A 20,167-nucleotide genomic window follows, 5' to 3' on the forward strand; every position below is an offset into this window, starting at 1 on the left:
TGTGTGCGGGTGGAGAAATGGGTTTTTTTACCGAATTCAAACTTACTATACAAAGCCAATTGCAATAGGCAAACGAATTCTACGATCTTCGAAAAGTAAAACAAAAACAGATTCCAAAACTTCCTAAAAATGCTGTTGTTATAATTGATAACGCTTCATATCACTCTATTCGAATAAACGAAGTTCCAAATTGGTCTAATAAGAAGAAGTTCTTATGGATTGGCTCTCTGCAAATAACATTCCCCAGATATGCGAAAAATTGAATTGCTTAATTTGGTCAAAAGAAACTCGCCCACAACTAAACTATTTACATTCGACACGATGCTCAAAGAGCATGGATTTCTAGGTTTGAGGCTACCACCATATCATTGCGATATTAATGCTATTGAGTATGTTTGGGCAGAAGTGAAAAGTTTCATTCGCCATCGCAACGTAACTGGAGATATTGACATGTCGAAACTTTTTAAGCTTTCAGAACAGGCGATTGAAAGTATTACAGTTCAAAACTGGGGAAAGTATTGCTTTCATGTCACCTCATTGGAAAATATGTATTGGGACAGAGAAGGAATTATCGAAGAATTATGCGAACCTTTGGTGATCAGTTTAAGTGAAAGTGATGGCGATTCAGACACCGATTCAGATGACTCTGAAGATTACTATTCAGATGACTATGAAGGGCTTCCGTAGCGCAATTGGACGAACGACGGTACATTGCGCCCTTCGACTGGAATAAGCCTAAGTTCGATTCTTGTCGAGATGGGAGGAATCTTTATCTGGACGATTTTCAATCGAAGGTGAGTTAGCCGATCTCATACAGAGGTAGCAGGGTTTTTTTTTCTCCCGGAAACTCGGGTTTTTCATCCCGCATACAGACAAATCGGCCCTTCAGAACACACACAATTTACAGACATAGAATACTAGTTGTGGTGGTGGTGGGCGGTAGATGGCGTTGTTGGAGATGATTCGTAGTAGAGGTTCGGTGTAGTGGTTGAGACAGTTGTATCAGTTGTAGGTGTCCTCCCGCGATAAGTCTTCGTACTCCTTGGAGGTGTCAGGAATAATAATAATAATAATAATAATAATAATAATAATAATTAAAATGATTTAATAATGGTATTTTTTCCAACCTTTTTTCCCCTGGGTTTATTAAAAGTCACAACAAGTCATAAATAATTAATCGGTTTAGGATATTAAAGCATCTCAGTTCTCTCAACTGTAAGTTTATAATATCTAAGTTCATTTGAAAAATTTTCTGTTTTTCTGTATAATTATTTTCATTTTATAGAAAACGTTCTTAAAAATAAACTCAGTTAAATTTTTGTTTTATGCTTTACCTTTTTTAATTTTGTTAATACTCTACATACACTTTTCCAACTGTTATACGAGCAAAATAGTTACACTTTAAAAACAGCAATGTTCGTAAAAGAAAAGCTAAATTTTCCGACCTGTAATAATAAACAAACACATCCCAGAAGACAGATTGATTACCCTATTATCGGAATAGATTCTCCTTTTTCTGACATGCGCACAAGTGTCGAAGGACCTCTAATCAGTGGGAGAACTATATCAACCCATTTCTGTATCCTACTTCTCACCAATCTCTCCAGGACCTTCACCACAACTCCAGATATACAGACCAGCCTATAATTTGAAGTTAGAGCCTTATCAGTGCCTTTATGCAGTGGAACAATTTTATCCTCCTTCCACTCCCTTGAAACCTGTGCTGTTGTAAAACACTTATTAAACAGGCATGCCAATGCTACTGCCAGTTCCCTGGAACATTCCCTTAAGATGCGTGGTGATATGTCATCAAATCCTATCGCCTTATTAATATCAAGGTTATTTATTTCCTCAAATACCTCCTGCTCACTCACAATTAAGCTATCCTCTCCTATGTTCTCTACACTTAAGTTAATAATGATTCCACTCTGATCAGGATGAAACACTTATAAATTGATCACTGAATACCTTAACAATGTCTTCTGCAGTAGTTACCATTCTACCAATTTCATCCCTTAACTTCATCTTTCCATGATCATTCTTCCTTTTTACTTGCCACATATTTAAAAACTCTCTAGGGTTTTTCTTTGCCTGATTTGCCAATTTCTGCTCATACTCTTATTTTGTTTTCCTTACTGAGACACTATCCTGGCTTGTTCTTTATATTCTTCATGTGACTGATACCATTATTCATCTTGTACTTCCTCCAAAGTACTTTCTTTTTCCAGATGTCATGCTTAAGCTCCACATTCATCTATTTCACACCTACCTTATCAGCCTTTTGGCCTTTGGGATACATTCGTACATTGATACTGTTATGTAGCATTCCCAAGCAGCATTTATTTCCTTACCGCTCAACTCTTCGTTCCATGTTGTATCTCGAAGTTGTCTCCTAAGCTTGTCATAATCACCAGCCTTATAATTCCACATATATCCTTTCCTCGCAATAGCCTGCATATGATTAGCCACAATACAGGTGATTACTTCATAATCACTCTCACCAACTGGAGGAAAATGTGAAACCCCTCTAACAATTACATAATCTGATGAAATGATCAGATCTAGAACTCTTGATCCTCGTGTGCCTTCCTTTACGTGCTGCCTGAGATAGTTTTCTCTCAAGAACTCGAGAAATTCACTTTCCTTATTCCCAAATGCTATCTCTTCATTCATCTATACCGCTATAATTAAAATCACCCATAATAATTACCCTTCGTTTGTTCACTAATCCAAGTTGTTTATACATTTCTTCATCACCACCTTCCAGATTCCCAGACCTATAGCAACATCCAACTAAGAATGTCTTCCGCTTAACCTCCACGTTACACCACACTGCATCATAACCATTGCCACTATTTCCCCCTTTCATGTCTACCTTATGTGGACCTAATTCCCCTGCTGTCATCAGCAGTGCCCCCCCCCCCTCCTGCCCTTTCTATCTTCATTCCATGTCTATTCCCATTACGATATAATCTTCATTCAACCATGTTTCACTTATTCCAATGATTTGGGGGCGAATAAACTCAATCACTGAAATCATTTCATCCCCTTTATTTCTGATACTTCTGGCGTTTGTAAACAAACACAACAGTTCATTTTTAGGTCTATAGCCAGTCATATTTAAGCCTCTTGTCAAATTTCATATGACACTTTCATAGTTTCTACATTTGGCTTTGAAATAATGCTGGATGTAATATCCACTTGATTTATATAATACTGAATGATTATTTTAAAAGTAAAACTGCATGGTGTTCGTTCTCTGGTTAAAAGTGACCCTCTTCATCATAAATTTTACAATCTGAAAAAAAAAAAAGCCTAAAAAGTCTCGAAAAAGAGTAATTGATTTTTAAAATCACTTAGGAACTTTTGGACCACCCTGTATTTACAAATAAAATAATATAATATGTGATCATTGTTAAAATAAATATATTTGAGAAAATAAACTCATATATTTTCTTGCTTTGTGAAAAACCCATACGTGATTTTCTTCCTCCCATAGAAACAGATATTATTTTTGAAATAGTTGTAACATACTTACGATTTGTGAGTTATTTGACAAGTTTTGATTTTGTAGGTGTGTGTGTGTGTGTGTAATCTTTGCTATTCTCGTGTCATAGATATATATGTCATATTATCAGCGCAGCGAGAAAGTTAATATTAACATTGATGGCGACCTCTATTCGTAATAAACAAATCGTTAGTGTATGGGAATACAATGGCAGCTGGCTGTTAGTTGTATTATTTCCATTCCAGAATGTTGGTAATGAGCATCACTGCGTTTGCGGTCGTAAATAGTCGTCAATATTAATGAATGCTGACATTTAAATGGAATGTTTATTGCCTAATACGTGCTCTTTTAAAACACAGATAATTATTTATGCACTCATAACATATATCTATTAACTGTGCTCTTGGACATATTTTATGCAAACCAAAGCGTATGGGAGAAGAAAGAGATAAAGGTGAGAATTGCGGTATAATTATGCTGTTATTATGTTTATTTTTATATGATATGCCAGAGAGAAGGTTATAATTTTTGCACTGGATGTAACTATGGTTACGTTCTCTGGAGTTCATTCAAAAATATATTATACCGGTACAACAGGATAGCAGATGAGCGCATAATTATAAACTTAGAATGCACAAATGATAAAAGGTTTCTGACAGTACTAAACCATGCATATTTTATTACACATACTTACATGACCTTCTGAGAAAAGATTTCGCAGTATATGTTGGGACCAGATTTCCGATAAAAAAAAATAACCTAATGCTTAGTTACATTAGAGGCGGCTGTGTAAATTTGTTAATTTTGCATTTTCGTACCCGAAATATTCTTCGCATGGAGATTTTTTTTTCTTCCCTCTCCCCCACTGGCTGAATTTTATAAAAAATGAAAGTGCATTAAATGCCATCTAACCCAATGGCAGGTCTGTAATATATTAAGCACCTCAAATACTTCTATCACTAGACTCTCATCAGTCAATGACACATTCTGCACTGCAATATCACAACCAAGATGGTACACTTTTGCAAAATGATCACTAAGCAACTCAACTATTTGGTTAGCTTCTGTAATTTCCTTACCATCAACACTTTTTAAAGTCATATTTAAGCCTCAGTTCTGGTAAAGTTCCAATTGAGGGGAAAATTATTCCACTGCATAAGGGAGGCTCCAGGACTGAGGTAGCAAATTATAGACCAATCAGTATATTTTGGGAGTGGTGGTTAAGGTTTTGGAGAAATTGATAAAAATTAGAATTCAGGATTGGGCAGACAGCAATATGATATTTTATAAGGGTCAACATGGTTTTGTGAAGGGTAGATCTTGCCTTAGTAATTTGCTCACTTTCTATAATGAAGTAACAATGGAGTTGGATAAAGGAAATTCTTATTCAATGATCCTGCTGGACTTTGCAAATGCATTTGACAAGATTCCACATGGGACTCTGTTGCATAAATTGGAGCAAATGGGTATGGATCCAAGGCTAGTGATTTGGATTAGAGGGTGGCTAGTGGACAGATATCAAAGAGTGGTTTATGGTGGAGCAGAGTCCAGTAGAAGGCAGGTGACCAGTGGTGTGCCTCAGGGCTCAGTACTTGGCCCTCTATTATTTAATTTGTACATCAATGATATTGGGAATACTTTGAAAGGAAATATCCACTTGTTTGCTGATTATGCAAAACTGGGAATAGTGATAGTCAATTCAGATGATGTGGATATCTTGCAGGATGACTTAAATAGGCTGACGATTTGGTCTAAACTAAATGGCTGCCAGTTTAACATGGCCAAGTGTAAGGTGAAGCACTTCGGAAGGATGAGATGACATACTGTTTACTATATTAATGGAATTGAACTTCAAGAAGTTGATGAGGCTAGGGACATGGGAGTTATTGTGGACAGAGAACTAAGTTTCGAGGGCATATTGCAAGGGTTGCCAAAACTTCACATCAAATTACATGGTTATTGAAGAACACACTGACAAGCAGGGATAAGGAAGTGATTGTCCCACTTTATAAGGCATTATAAGACCTCATTTGGACTATTGTGCACAGATCTGGTCACTTGGATTTCTTGGTGATGAGGAAATGGTGGAGAGGATTCAGAGGCGGGTTATGCAAATTGTTGCAGGCCTGTGGGATGTCTCCTACGAGGATAGATTGAAGGCTTCAAAAACTAGTTGATAGACATAGGCGAGGAGATATGATAGAGACATATAAATTATTAAAAGGGTTTTATAGGATTGATACTGATAACTTTTTAAGACCAGTGCAGGAAGGAAGAAAATGAGAGGTCATCCTTGGAGATTGTGCAAGAGTTTGGTTAACAAGGGTATTAGGACTAGATTTTTTGCTTGGAGGGTTGTAAATGGGTGGAATGCGTTGCCAGAGGTGGTTGTGAATGCTTCGTCTGTGAATGAGTTTAAGGGGAAGTATGACAGGTATTGTGTGAATAATAGTTAGTATGTCAATGTTGGGTCTCCCGCAATGAATTTTTTGACTCTATGGAGGCACCTAATGATAATAATAATTATGCCTTCCATTCACTTCATGAAGTTGCCATACACTTTTTAATCTTCAGGTTGGCTGAAGAACAGCAAATCCCAACTGGTAGGTGGCCATTTATGTGTAGCACCATATTGTGCTTGATATGCGCAGACAACGGAAAGAAGGCCATTTAAATGAGAATAATTAGTTTCATCAGTGATTGTATCACAGTAGCCTTTTAAAACTTTGTCAAAACAAAGTAATATTTTATATCCACTGGAATCAAGTAAAGATTTTTCTATTATATGCTGAATCTGAGCATAAGTTGTCTACATTATTATGTTTAAACCATGTTTGCTCAGGTTGTAAAAGTGTATTTTTAAAATGATTATTTTTAGCTATTTTTGTAAATGGGCTATTTTGTTTTCTTAGTATCTCCTCCCATCAGGGAGATTAAAATCTAGCTGGCATTAGTAATGTGGGTTAGACATGTCAAGGGTCTAGTAAACTAAATCCTTATCTGGAAGCTAAACACGTCCAGGGTGTCAGACTCAACAAGTGGGGCTAATATCAACTAAACCAGCTGTCATACTTAATTTTATTATACTTCGTACTGATAGAGCAGTACTACTCTTACATAACGTCTAAAAGGACTTAAAAAGGCTGAAGCCTTTAAATAAAAAGGATTACAAGGGTATTACACAACACCAGTCCTTGGTATCCTATTTGTCATGCACTGATGGTAACTCCAGGCCACTAGTGTACCCTGCAGGGCCCTCAAAGAAATAACTTTAACATCACTTTTGGATAAACCAAGTAAAGAAGTCTCTATAGCTAGTGGCATCCACATGCCGTTCATAGAGATGGTGGTGCTGGTAAAACGAGGAGCCACCCCAGACTCCTCTTCTATTTGTCTGGCAAGTTCAGCATTTCACTCATAATACTGAACCTTGCTCTTATGGCAATAGGTAAGTGAGCTCCCAGTACTTACTACCTGAACATCAATCACCCAAACACCACCATCTCTCCTCATTATTATATCTGGCTTTCTAACACCAGAAGTTGTTCAATAGTGTGGTTCAACTGTGGTCTCCCAACTTTTGTTCTTAAAATGATTAGCCAATATGGAGACCACAGCATCATATCTCTGCACATGGACACCATGTGTCCAGAAACTGTATTGGGAAATATGAGACAAAGTCTCACTGTAACCCAACAGCTAATGTCTTCACTGTCCCATCGGGCTGTGTGGGACCTAGTGGACAAGGCATTTATTCTGGTCCTTATTAAATCAATAAACTCAAATCCTGGAAGTAATCTAGTCCTGTCACATACCTACTGATTTTGTGGGGGTACCAAGTGTGACTCTACTAAAGAGGCAGCATCTACAGAACTGTAAAGCAAAGATGCCCATCTCTTATACTCATCTCTTGCTACCTCAATCTGGGTGCCCTGATACTGGGTCCACCCCTTCACTCATCTAAAGTTCTCTTGGATACTAGGGCTATGAAAAGCCTCTCTACAGATAGGAGAGGATGAAGCTGCAAGTTTTTCTATTCTAGATAAGCGGAGCTGTGGAATCAACCACCTTAGTGATGGGACCCCCCAAGCCTGCCATCCTTTACCTGAGCATGGAAATACGCTATTGGAGTGTCTGGTGGTAATTGGAGCCATGATCTAATGGCAATGCGAACAGCCCTATCCATTCGGGACAGTACCGAGGGACTAATATCAACTGAACCAGCTGTCATACTTAATCTTGAATTTATTCATATTACCTATGCATACTACCTTGAAACATTGTCCATTCTAATTATGCATTGCTGTATGAGAGAAAAATCCAGCTTTCACCCCTTTCTTGATTATATTCATTCTCAGCTTCTATAAAATTAAAAATTCTGTCTTCTGGTATACTATATGATCCTTTTAGAATTCTATCACTAAAAAGCACACGTACTAACCACAGTAATGACTATTTAATTCGTAAATATTCGTAAATTAGAATTTATAATTTCTATCATATCACCCTCTTTCTCCTGTTTGCTAGTGTGTGCAGACCACAAATTATCGATCTGTGCACATATATACATTTCACAGTCTTGATATCATTGTTCGCACTCTCCTTTGCACTCTCTCTCTCTCCACTGTATCTGCATCATCTCAGTAACCAGGATACCAGTCCTTTTTTTTTTTTAATCATTAAAAAAACATTTAGCATCAGCAAGGTTTTTTTTATTTTTTTTATTAGTCATTCATTTGAAACTTAACCTAAACCAGTGTATTTTTTTTTTTTATCTGGTGAAGACCTTAGCCTCTGCTAAGAAAATAAAGTATGTGGTTAAATTCAAGTTCATCAGAGAGGGTATTATCATTAGAGCAAATTAGTTTTATTCTGTTAGCTTTAGTTTTTGTGATGCTGTTCTGTTGGGAGGGGGGGGGTGACTTCTTGGATGTATCTGCCTGTATATGTTGGTTTTCTCTAGAGCGAATGCCAAGGAATCTAGTTGGTGCATAATTAAGGTATCTAGGAAGGACAGACTGTAGTTGTTTTCTTCTTCTAAAACGAATTGGACCCTCGAATGTTGGCCATTCAAACGTGTTAAAAAAATGCATTTATTGTGTCTGGTCCATGTCGGCAAATGGAAAATACATTGTCTGCATTGCATAGCCAAACCATGGCCTCCACGTCCTGAAGTGGGCCCCAAGGCCAGGATTTTTGGCCGGCCCCCTACCTGTCACTCAGGTTAAGGACAACGCATTACTATACAGTCTACATGGTTTAGGATCAGTTAGTTTAAATGATAACACAAAAGTAATATTTATTTTAAAAACCAACATGTACATAATACAAGCTAATAATAATATTCAAAATTACTTCAAAGTATATTTTCTAGCTTTTGTCGATGCAAATTTATCAATAATGTCAGTAAAATCAACTTGCTTAGCCAAATCATTCATTTTCAATGCACAAAATTGTTAGGTGATTAAGTCGTTCTTGGCTAGTTGTGCTTCTTTGCCATGTTTTCAATGAATTAGCCAGTCTGCTGAATGATCTCTCAGCTGAAGAAACAGTAACCGGTATTGTGCAAAATAGTTTAATGGCGAGGCAGGTATTAGCAAATATACCTTGCAGGTTTTTGTCATAAATTGTGTTCAGAAGTCTCACTAGACTTGTTTCTGTGCCAAAAACTATTTTATGAATACTTTTAAGGTGAAGAATTTCAAATAACTCTTCTAACAGATCTTTTGCACAAGTTTTGTTGCTTTTGCGATAAGTTGACCATCATTTAAGTTGTGGAAATTTAAAATAGGTGAGAATAATTCACATATATTATCTGCTGCTTCAAACTTTGTTTTTAAATCATTCATCATGAAATTTGCTACGATACTGGATAAATTACGAAAATTTTGAAATCTTGTTCAAGTTCTACAGTAGTTTCTCGATTTTTGCAAAATTGAGGTTGCACACTGATTGCTTCAGCAACTACTTTTGCTTCTTGCACAACACTTTCCCACAAGTTACGTAAGTGTTGTATCTCTTGCACTAATTCTCTTATAAGTGTGGACTCAACCTCGAGATATTCCTTTACTTTGTATACTAATGTTCTTATTGTCAATATTTGCTAATATTTTGTGCCAAAACATTGTCATTAGCATACCTTTATAAGAACTGAAATATTTTTTCAAGCCTTTGTGTTCAGTGTTGAAGGAGAAAGCGAGACGGACAAACGAAAACTGAAGTAAATCCTTTCGAATGGGAAGTTCAGAAGAATAACCATAAGTCTGAAAGGATAGATAATGGGTTGGAAATGATTGCAAAAGCTAGTATTCCCTCTCGGCACATATTCATTCATATTTATAAAGTTTCTTTTTGTCTTTTGTTAGTCTCACTTAACTGGCCGACTCGACAAGACGGGCCCCTAATTCCGGGCCCCCAGGCTAGATCCCTGTCAGCCCCACCCTTGTGGGGGTCATGAGCCAAACACAAGGTTTGCATGAGGCAGAATTTACAATTTCAAATGTCTCTATAATGAAATTGGCCAGGAGTGGTGAAAATAAGAGTTCAGCTGTACCCTCTATTTCTTTGTAGAATTTTCCTTGCCAAACAAAATAGCTTGAGTCCATTGTGAACTGAAACAAGGCTGAGATATTGGGAGGGAATTCATCTTTAAGTGAAAAGTATCTTTTATATGTTTGGTTTAATCCTTTATCCAAGTGTAAGCAAACAAAGTTTACACCTGAAGTATTTTCAGGACTGAGTCAACTCCTGGCAAAGGTGGTATAACTTCTCATCACTTGCCTTAGTATCCCATAATGCAAAACACACCTCTTACAGATATGTATAATACTATGCATTAGGGGAAGGGTCACTACCCAGACCAGTTTCGACCTTCATTGAGGTGTCATCAGTGGGAGCCAGACCCAGAGGTGGTGATACTAAGGTGGAAGTAACGGAGAAGTCATATTTCCATATACCAGTTGCCAAAAGGTGTTACACCTTATTATTAAAATTCTCTGGATTAGAGATAAGTTGATGGAAGTTTTTTCACTTGGATATGCTACCAGATATATATTTGGTTTAATCCTTTATCCAAGTGTAAGCAAACAAAGTTTGCACCTGAAGTATTTTCAGGACTGGGGCAACTCACAGCAAAGGTGGTATAACTTCTCATCACTTGTCTTAGTATCCCATAATGCAAAGCACATGTCCTTGCAGATATGTATAATGCTATGCATTAAGGGAAGGGTCACTACCCAGACCGGTTTCGACCTTTATTGAGGTCTCATCAGTGGGAACCAGACCCTTCCCTTAATGCATAGCATTAAGTGGGTCTTCTACCCATCTAACCTTTCTCCCTAAGAGTTAACTATAAATACGACCTTAAGTAATCCAGAATCTTAAATCTAATATAACAATTGGCATGTTAAATTAGGACATCATTGTTACTTTACGTAAGAAAACTATCTATATGAAAGAATATTTCTCTGATGTTATCTTAAATAGAATATAGCTTTGATGTAGTTTTTAATTAATCAATTAATTTTTATTTATATTTGTATTTTAAAAATTTTTTTTTTTAATATTCTCTTTTCACTAGAGGTCATGCCAGTAGAATAACCATTGATCAAATTGTTGTCTCTTTAGCATACTGTGTGAAATGTAATTCAGCTAGTTTGTCTGTATATATATGTATATACTCCAGATGATGACTTAATATGAAGGTCGAAACATTGGGAAATTAAAATACTTATTTATGGCATGGTTGTAGAGTCCATAATTTATATAAAATGAATGCTAATCACCATGTAACAGTAAAGGAAAGGAATCTTAACTATGCTTTCTTTGTGTTTCAACTTGTATTTCAACAAATTTTGACAATTTCTCTAATATGTAAATAGTAATGATTATGGTTTGAGATCTTATCCAGGTATAAACAGGTGTCATGGATATTGTAAAATACATTAAACAGGCTAAGTGGAGATAGGCTGGCCATATTGCCAGATGCAGTGACGGGAGATGGACTAGAAAAACAACAGCGTGGAGACCAATGGATGGAGCAAGACAAAGAGGAAGAACGAGAAGAAGGTGGAGGGATGAACTGGAACAAATTGCAGGAGGGAGATGGATGGAAGAGGCAGAAAACCGAGTAGTCTGGAAAATCATGGGGAGACCTTTGTCCAGCATTGGACAGAACCAAAAGGAAGAAGAAGAAGAATGATTATGGTGCTTAAAGTATTTGTTTCTCTTATTTTCATGTACATGTTATCACCTATCAGAAACGTTCAGTGGAATTGTTTTCCATCCTTTTTGGTTTCCTTTTTTTTTAAATTCTTATTGTGTGACACCTCCAAAGAGTGAAGGACTCATCATGGTAGGGCATTCCATTCTACTCCACTACACACATCTCACTATCTCCTATACTACTCAGTTCTCTACCTACATACAACAACACTACTATCAGCAATGCCTTCTGCTACCCATCACCATCAACAGAATTTTTGTTTGTAAATTGCTTGTGTTCTCATGGCCAATTTTCCTGTACATGAGATGAAAAACCCTGCTATCTCTGTATGAGATCGGCTAACTCATCTTCAATTGTGAAAGCCCACATAAAGATTCCTCTCATCACAACAAGAATCGAACGCAGGTCTTTTCCATTTGAAGGGCACAATGTTCCATCATTCTTCCAACTGTGCTACTGAGAAAATTACTTTTTCTTTCTTTTTTTGATCATTTTTTTTTTAATATATTTATTTTTTTCCTTGTTTAATTTCTTTTCATTAAATTCAAGTCTTCAGAGAAACTTTACTAGTTTAACTTTGTTAGAATAAGAATCCCTCTGTCAAAAACTGAACTTGGTTGCAGTTATTATTAATAACCATCATTATTCTTAGATATCCAATGAATCCAAAGACATTCTGGGAGGTACTCCACTATCACCTAGAGTCACCAAACTATCCCTTAATCTCATTCATGTTTGTGCATTCAATACACTCTCAGGCAATGTATTCCAATGTATTCCACTCCAGCCACTCTCGATGCAAAGACTCTGCTCAACACTCCCTTGCTAACACCCTTTTCATACAACTTCCAGGAATGGTCCCTCATTCTGCCTTTGTCTTCCTCCATTCCATGAAAAATCTCTTCTACATTATATACTATCATTTACTAGCTTAGTCTTGGTCTTATTGCTTCTCCTCCTGCTATTCATGAAACTTTTGCAAATGACATTCCCTCAGTTTGTCTTCATACTCAACATTCCAGAGATCCAAATCCAAACCATCTTATCAATCTTCATTACTATCTCTAATATATCCTCATTTGGAAATCTCTTTACTCCTCGATGTCAAGGTACTCATCATTGCCATATTCTGTTGTGACATGCTCAAAATTTCCCAATCAGGTGTATATTCTGTATCCCATCCTTGCCTACCAAATTTTACCACGTTACAGCATTTTGCATTTTCACTCACTTGTCCTATTCGGATCTTGTAAACTCTTCGGATCCTGTATGGCCACATCTCCTTTCTTCTTTATAGTTCTCTCCACCTTTGCAGCAACTTCATACCTATTTAAACCTCTCCCAATAAATGAAAATGTTATTTCATTTACTGGCTTTCATGATGTAAGAGCCTGCAGATGAAGAGCTTCAACAGTGAACTATTAATGATTATTTACATTATATAATTGGGATGGGGAACAATTCCAAGGGCTGTTAAATAATTTATTTCATTGTTTTAATAAGTATGGAAATTAAAAGTATTACTGTCAACAGCAGTATAGTTCTCACTAATCAGTTTATTCATCTATTTAAACCTTAAACTCAGTGATAATTTTACAATCATTTCATACTCTGTGAAAAATGATAGAGAGAGAGAGAGAAATATTACATTTTACTTTCTGATAAATCTTAACCCTTTAATTTTAGATTGGGATAAAGATAGACGACGTGAAAAACGAAGAGATCGTTCAAGGTCCCGATCTCGTTCTCGAAGTAGAGGTAGAAGTCATCGGTCACATTCTCATTCTAGGGACAAAAAAAGAAGGTAGAGAATTTATGATATTTGCTGCTCAAGTACAGTATTTTATTAAAATTTATCCTTCATTGTAATTCATTATAGTCTGGAGAAGCCATAAACATAATTCTGATTAGTCGTTTTATTTTACTGCGTACATTTTATGTTCTCTTTGTTTATATTTCTGTAGTTAAGATTTTTCATAAAATTTGGTTATGACCCCCTAATTTGATTGCTCTGGTGAATAGGAAGAAGTCAGAATGTGCACTCAAGACAGAGTGCACATTCTCAAGATAATGGGTTGTTATGAAGATGAAGAATGGTCAAAGTTTGGTGATGATTCACAGCTGAGAAACGGCATTTGCAATAGCTGTAAGCCTCAGAACAAGTGTGTGTTAGGAGTATATCAATATTGGGATAAAGATGAAGATGTGATAATACAAGAAAGGAATGACAAGAAATGGAAGCAGACGATGGAAGAATTACTGGAGAAGTTTTCAGGAAGTGTGTGAGGTGGAGATATTTACTAAGACTGCTTGGGGATACAGAGACAAGATAATAATATAGCTATATATGTTTTCAAGTATTCATTCTATTTTTTTCTTGCATTCATTCTATAATGGGAAAAAGGAATTTAGTCACAGATATTAGTCCCTATTTGATTATGTTACTAGGATTTTCATAGTAAAAATTTTTATTTTATTTTAATATTGGTTGAGGGTCAAAACTATAACTGAGAGAAGACCTCCACATAGCCTTTAAAGGAATGCAGAGAACCAACCAGGGCTTCAGACCTAATGTCCAATCCTCACGTCCTCGTGGTGCACCCTGTTGGGTATCTACCTGGATACTGAACGAACGAAGATGGGCTGGCAATTTGCGATTTAGCCGACCAAATTGTATTCTTATTGCTTAAACCAAAATAAAAATGATGGTACAACATGACAAAATTTCATGCCGGCTGGGGCGTCGCCCGGTTAAACCAGGCCCCCGTTGTTTTCGCCAGGGAACCAGGATGAACAGCGAAAAGTCAGCTACTGTAACAAATCTGAAAACACACCCCAACTCAACATCACCTGAGTTAAAGATTGGTACTATCAACATAAGAAGCCTGAATGGCAAAGAAATGGAGCTAGCTGAGGAATTAGATAAGTACCAGATCGACATAATTCGGGTGAAAACAAAAATGACAAAAACTGGTGAGATCTTTCTGAGAATAAATACAAAATGTTATATTCAGACAATGACAATCAAGGAAAAGAAGGAGTAGCCATAGTATTCAACACAAAATACAAGGCTAATCTTCTTGAATGGCAGGCAGTCTCATGTAGAGTAACGTGGCCAAATATGAGAATGGGGAACTGGACATTGAGACTTATTTGTGCTTATGGTCCCACAGAAGGTTCTACTAAGGTCGAAGTGGAGGAATTTTTGAGGCTTTAGAAAAAGCAACTGCCACAATGGAAAAGTTGGTCCTTGTTGGGGATCTAAATAGCAGAGTAGGAAATGATTGTGAGACATACAAAAATATTTTGGGAAAATTTGGAAAAAAGAGCAAAGCTAATAATAATGGCAAATATCTGTTGGATTTCTGCTAAGAACATGGACGGGTTATTACTAACACCATGTTCCAACATAAAAATGTGCACAAATTCACATGGAGAGAAGAGGCAAGGAATAAGAAAAGTCTCATTGACTATGTTATTATTGATAGTGATGTTTTCTCCCTGGGGCAGGATACCAGGTGTACAGAGGATTTGGAATTGGAAGTGATCACTATTTAGTCTTGAGAAGGATAAAATTGAATTTCATATTGAAAAGAATAACATGTAAGAAAGTTTTAAAGTGAATAAAAGTTGAGCTGCTTATTGAAGAAAAAATGAAAGAGTTCGAGAACAGGAACCAAACCTTGGAGATTCATTGCAAGCCTTGAAGAAAACCCTGATTGATTCAGCTAGAGAGGCATGTGGTGAAGTTGTCTGCAAGGATAGAAAAATTAGAACTCCATGGTGGACACAGGAAATTAAAGAGGCAGTGAAGGAAAATAAGAAAGCATATCAAACGTTCCTGGCAAATAAGTCAGCTTGTGCTCTTAGAGAATACAGAGACAAATGTAAAAAAGCTAAACACTGTGTAAAACCAGCTAAACAAAAATCGTGGGAGGACTTTGGCAATAACATGGAAAATAAATATCAAGAAGGTGGTCAAATATTCTGGAGGTTGTTGAAGAAGCTTAGGAATGGAGGAAAGAGTGCTGTAAAAGGAGTTAGAGATGATAAAGGTGACATGAAAACAGGAGAAAAAGATATCCTTGAAGTATGGAGTAATTACTTTGAAAAACTGCTAAATGAAACAAGCAGTGATGACAGCATGGTGGTAAAAAACACTCACCAGGCATGTAGTCAGAAATACATCAGCATTATTATTACGGGCGACTCCAGGGAGTCCTTAGATTCAACGAGGGGGGCCCGAAACATCATGTCCACACAACTATACAATATTCTCACAGTATCTATCATACCTTGCCTTGAACTCACTCACTGTCATAGCACCCACAACCGAATCTGGCAGCTTATTCCACCCATTTACCACTCTAGAAGTAAAGAACCCAGCTCATAACACCCTTGCTAACCACACTCTTGCCCAGCTTCCATTGATGTCCCCTAGTTCTCCTGCCACCAATCCTGATCTTAACAGTATCTTCTGAATTAATCCTATAGAAACTCTTTAGCAATTTGAATGTCTCAATCATATCTCCCCTTTTTCGCCTATCAACCAATTTTTGCAGCCCACAAATCTTCAACCTGTTCTCATAAGGTTCATTCCATAGACCTGCTATCATCTTGATCACTCGCCTCTGGATCCTCTCCACCTCCTCCCAATCAAGAAGAAACCTAGGTGACCAAATCTGGGCACAGTAGTCAAGATGAGGTCTTATCAAGGCTCATCACAGAGGAACAATAACTTGTTTGTCTCTGCTTGTTAAAGTATTTTTCAGTAACCAAGTGATTTGATGAGCTGATTTAGCCACTTTTGCAATGTGCCCCCTAAACTTCATCTCCCTATCCACCAACACTCCCAAGTCCCTGGCCTCATCAATCTCCTGGAGTACAGTTCCACCAATGTGGTATACTGCTGCTAATCTTTTCACCCCAAAATTCATAACCTTACACTTTATCACATTAAATTGACATCCATTCTCCTTAGCCCAGAACTCCAATCTATCCAAATCGTCCAGCAAAATTTTGACATTATGTGCATTCACTATTACCCTACCCAACTTTGCATCATCAGCGAACAAATGAACTGTTCCTATTAGATCCTTCCCTATATCGTTAATGAACAAATTAAACAGCAGTGGTTCAAGAACAGAACCCTGCGGCACACCACTAGTCACAGGCCGTCTTTTGTACTCTACTCCTGAATAAACTACTCTCTGATATCTCTCCATCAACCTACCATCTCACCAACCCTATATCCATTTCCATATGTTGCAGTTTACGGATTATAATTCCATGTGGTATCCTGTCAAATGCCTTAGCCAGGTCCAGCAGTATCACTGTAAACCCATTATCTTTATCCAGTTGAGCCGTCACTGTGTTATAAAACTTGAGCAAGTTACTGAGGCATGATCTACCCTTCATAAAGGGTAGATCATAAAGCCATGCTGTCTCCCGTACAGTATCTCATTTTCATCAACCCATTCCTGTATTTTTCCCTTGACTACTTTCTCCAAGACCTTGACAACGACTCCTGATATGCTGATCGGTCGGTAATTTGAAAACAGTAGTCTTGGATCCTCCTTTATGCAGTGGAACTATTTTCCCCTCTTTCCACACCTTTGGGACTAAACCAGACCCGAGACTTAGATTAAACAACACGGTCAAGGGCACTGATAATTCTTTAGCCACTTCACGTAAGACCCGTGCCGGTATACCATCCAATCCCACAGATGTATTCACATTAAGGTTCTGTAATAGATATTCATCACAATTCCCATATAAACTAATGGTTCCTTCATTTTTTCAATGTCACCACCTGGATGATATGCTCTTGCAAAGTGCTTGCTCAGTAATTCCACTATGTCGACTGATTCAGTGACCTCCTTATCATCGGCATTCCTTAAAATCATCCTGCCGTGTACAGTTTTTTTTTTTTTTTTTTTTTGCTTGCAGCATATTGAAAGAACTGTTTGGGATTCTCTTTAGCTTGCATAGCTAGTTTCCTTTCATAATTCGCTGTTGCTTTTTTTTACCACACACGTTACCCTTCTGGCCTGTGCTTTATACCGTTCATGTGCCTGCAGGTCACCTTTCTCTTTAAATTCCCTCCCCAGTTGTTTCTCATTTTGCAGCTCAAGCTTAATGGTGTTATCCATCCATTTAACCCCTACTTGTTTTACTATTCGGACCCTAGGTATACAATTAGCCATAACCTTCTGTAAATGCTCCTTGACCACTTCCCATGCTCTATCGACATCCAGCCCTTGCAGTTTTACATGCCATGGCACTGAACCAAGTAATCTCCAAAACTTGTCATACTTGCCAGCACAGTAATTCCACATATACCCTGTCTTAATCGAAAATTCCACACCTTTAGCCACCTCCCAGGTCAAGACCTTATGATCACTCTCACCAATAGGTGGCAACATGGTCATATTCATTACAGTCAAATTCTCAGATGCTATTACCAGATCAACCCCTAGTATTTTCATGCTATCTCAGATAGTTATCCCTTAATAATTGAATAAAATCCATTTGCTTCCTCACATGTGTCCTCTCCTCCTTCCAGTCAATGTTACCATAGTTGAAATCCCCCATGATAATTACCCTCCTTCCACTCATTTCATCAATTTGTTTATGCATACTGTCTCCATCATCACCTGGTCTATAGCAGCACCCAACTGTATATTTTGTTTTGCCAGTGTCAATCTCACACCAAATAGCCTCAAATGAGCTCTTTTCACTATCTTGCAATACAACTTCTATCATCAATAACACTCTTCCCCCCCCCCATTTTATTTTCTCTGTCCCTCCTAAACACACTATAACCTACACATTCTATCCCACTAACTATATCATCTTCTGTCAGCCATGTTTCACTAATGCCAATAACCTGTTGCCAGGAAGAGCCAACCAAGGCCAAAAATGCATCCTTCTTGTTCCTAATACTCCTGGCATTAGTATACATGAAATGCAGAGGTCCCACCCCATCTTGATGTGTTATTCTAACTGTCCCATTCCGATTACTTGTCCTTAGTACTGGCTCAGGTACATTATATACATTCTTACACTCAACTGTCTCACTGATGTCTGCATATCCACCCCCCCCCCTCCTTGGTAGTTCTAGTTTCCCTGGTTCTGCACATCCATTTTCACTTCATTCAGCAATATAATTCTTAATATAATCCTTGTATATAATTGCAATATAATCCTTGTATAATCCTTAATACATATCCATTCCTGAAGTAGATAAAGCCATCAAAGGCTTGAAATGTGGAAAGGCAGGCAGGAGTAGATGATATCCGACCAGAAATGCTGAAGTATGGTGGTATAAAAGTCTTACAGTGGCTGCACTGCATAGTTCAGAAAGCCTGGACAGAGGGACGAATTCCCGATGATTGGAGCAGAGCTCTCATAGTACCCATATATAAAAAGGGAAATAAAACTGAATGTGAGAATTACAGAGGTATTTCCCTACTGAATGTTCCTGTTAAGATATATGCAAGTATACTTGAGAAATGGTTGAGAAGAATTGTGGAGTGAAGAACAAGCTGGATTCAGGTCAAATGGAGGTTGTCAGGATCAGATCTTCACTTTACGACAAATAGTGGAGAAATCGTGGGAATATAACAAAGATCTGTATTTAAGTTTTGTCGATTTGGAAAAGGCATATGACAAGGTGCCAAGAGAGAAGCTATTCAATATGCTACAGTTATATGGTGTCAATGGGGCATTATACCAAGCAATACTTAGTCTTTATTTGAGTTGTAACTCAGCAGTTAGAATTGAAGGAAATATAGGAAGATTGTTTAATGTTAAATCTGGTGTGAGACAAGGATGTACATTATCCCCTCTGTTATTCGTTATCTATATGGATCATTATGAAGGAAAGTGGTATTAAATCTGATATCAAAATTGTAGATATTAATGTCAGCTCTTTGCTTTATGCGGACAATGTTATACTTCTAAATAAATCCGCTACAAGTCTGCAAGATTCACTGACTAAATTGAATAACTGTTGTAATAGATATGGTATGAAGGTCAGCAATACAAAGACAATGAAAATAGGCAGAATCATTGAAAATGTCAACTGTGTTGTGAATGGAGAACCTGTGGAACAAGTAAAACATTTCAGCTACTTAGGCACGATTTTTAGTGAAGATGGTAACTTAAATATAGAAATAGACAACAGAATCAACAAAGCTGGTATGGTAGGAAGTCAATTGAATAAATTCATATGGAATAAGAGAGAAATTAGTCGGAACACTAAATTAGCTGTATACAAGACAGTGTTCAAACCAGTTTTACCTTAGGATCTGAGAGCTGGGTCAGAAGTAAAGCACTTCACCAAAGACTAGAGACTGCAGATATGAGAGTTCTGAGAAAGATTAGAGGCGTGAACAGATGGCATCAATGGCAATATCATATTAAAAACAAGG

At 37.3% G+C, this 20,167-nt stretch overlaps 1 protein-coding gene across 1 annotated transcript in view; it reads left to right on the plus strand.

Moving 5' to 3' along the window:
* The first annotated feature begins 3,727 nt into the window (after positions 1-3,727).
* The window catches only part of LOC150105213 (splicing factor U2AF 50 kDa subunit-like), a 432,010-nt gene continuing 415,570 nt past the window's right edge, over positions 3,728-20,167 (plus strand). The window contains exons 1-2 of the mRNA XM_090395532.1: positions 3,728-3,962; positions 13,419-13,536. Of these exons, the coding sequence (XP_090251658.1) occupies positions 3,941-3,962; positions 13,419-13,536 (140 nt within the window). The 5' untranslated portion in view covers positions 3,728-3,940. The remainder of the gene's footprint in view (positions 3,963-13,418; positions 13,537-20,167) is intronic.

The sequence above is a fragment of the Typopeltis vanoorti genome, chromosome 7 (assembly GCF_054136105.1).
Source record: "Typopeltis vanoorti isolate ZY-2024b chromosome 7, IOZ_Tvanoo_1.0, whole genome shotgun sequence".
NCBI classification, from domain to species: domain Eukaryota; kingdom Metazoa; phylum Arthropoda; class Arachnida; order Uropygi; family Thelyphonidae; genus Typopeltis; species Typopeltis vanoorti.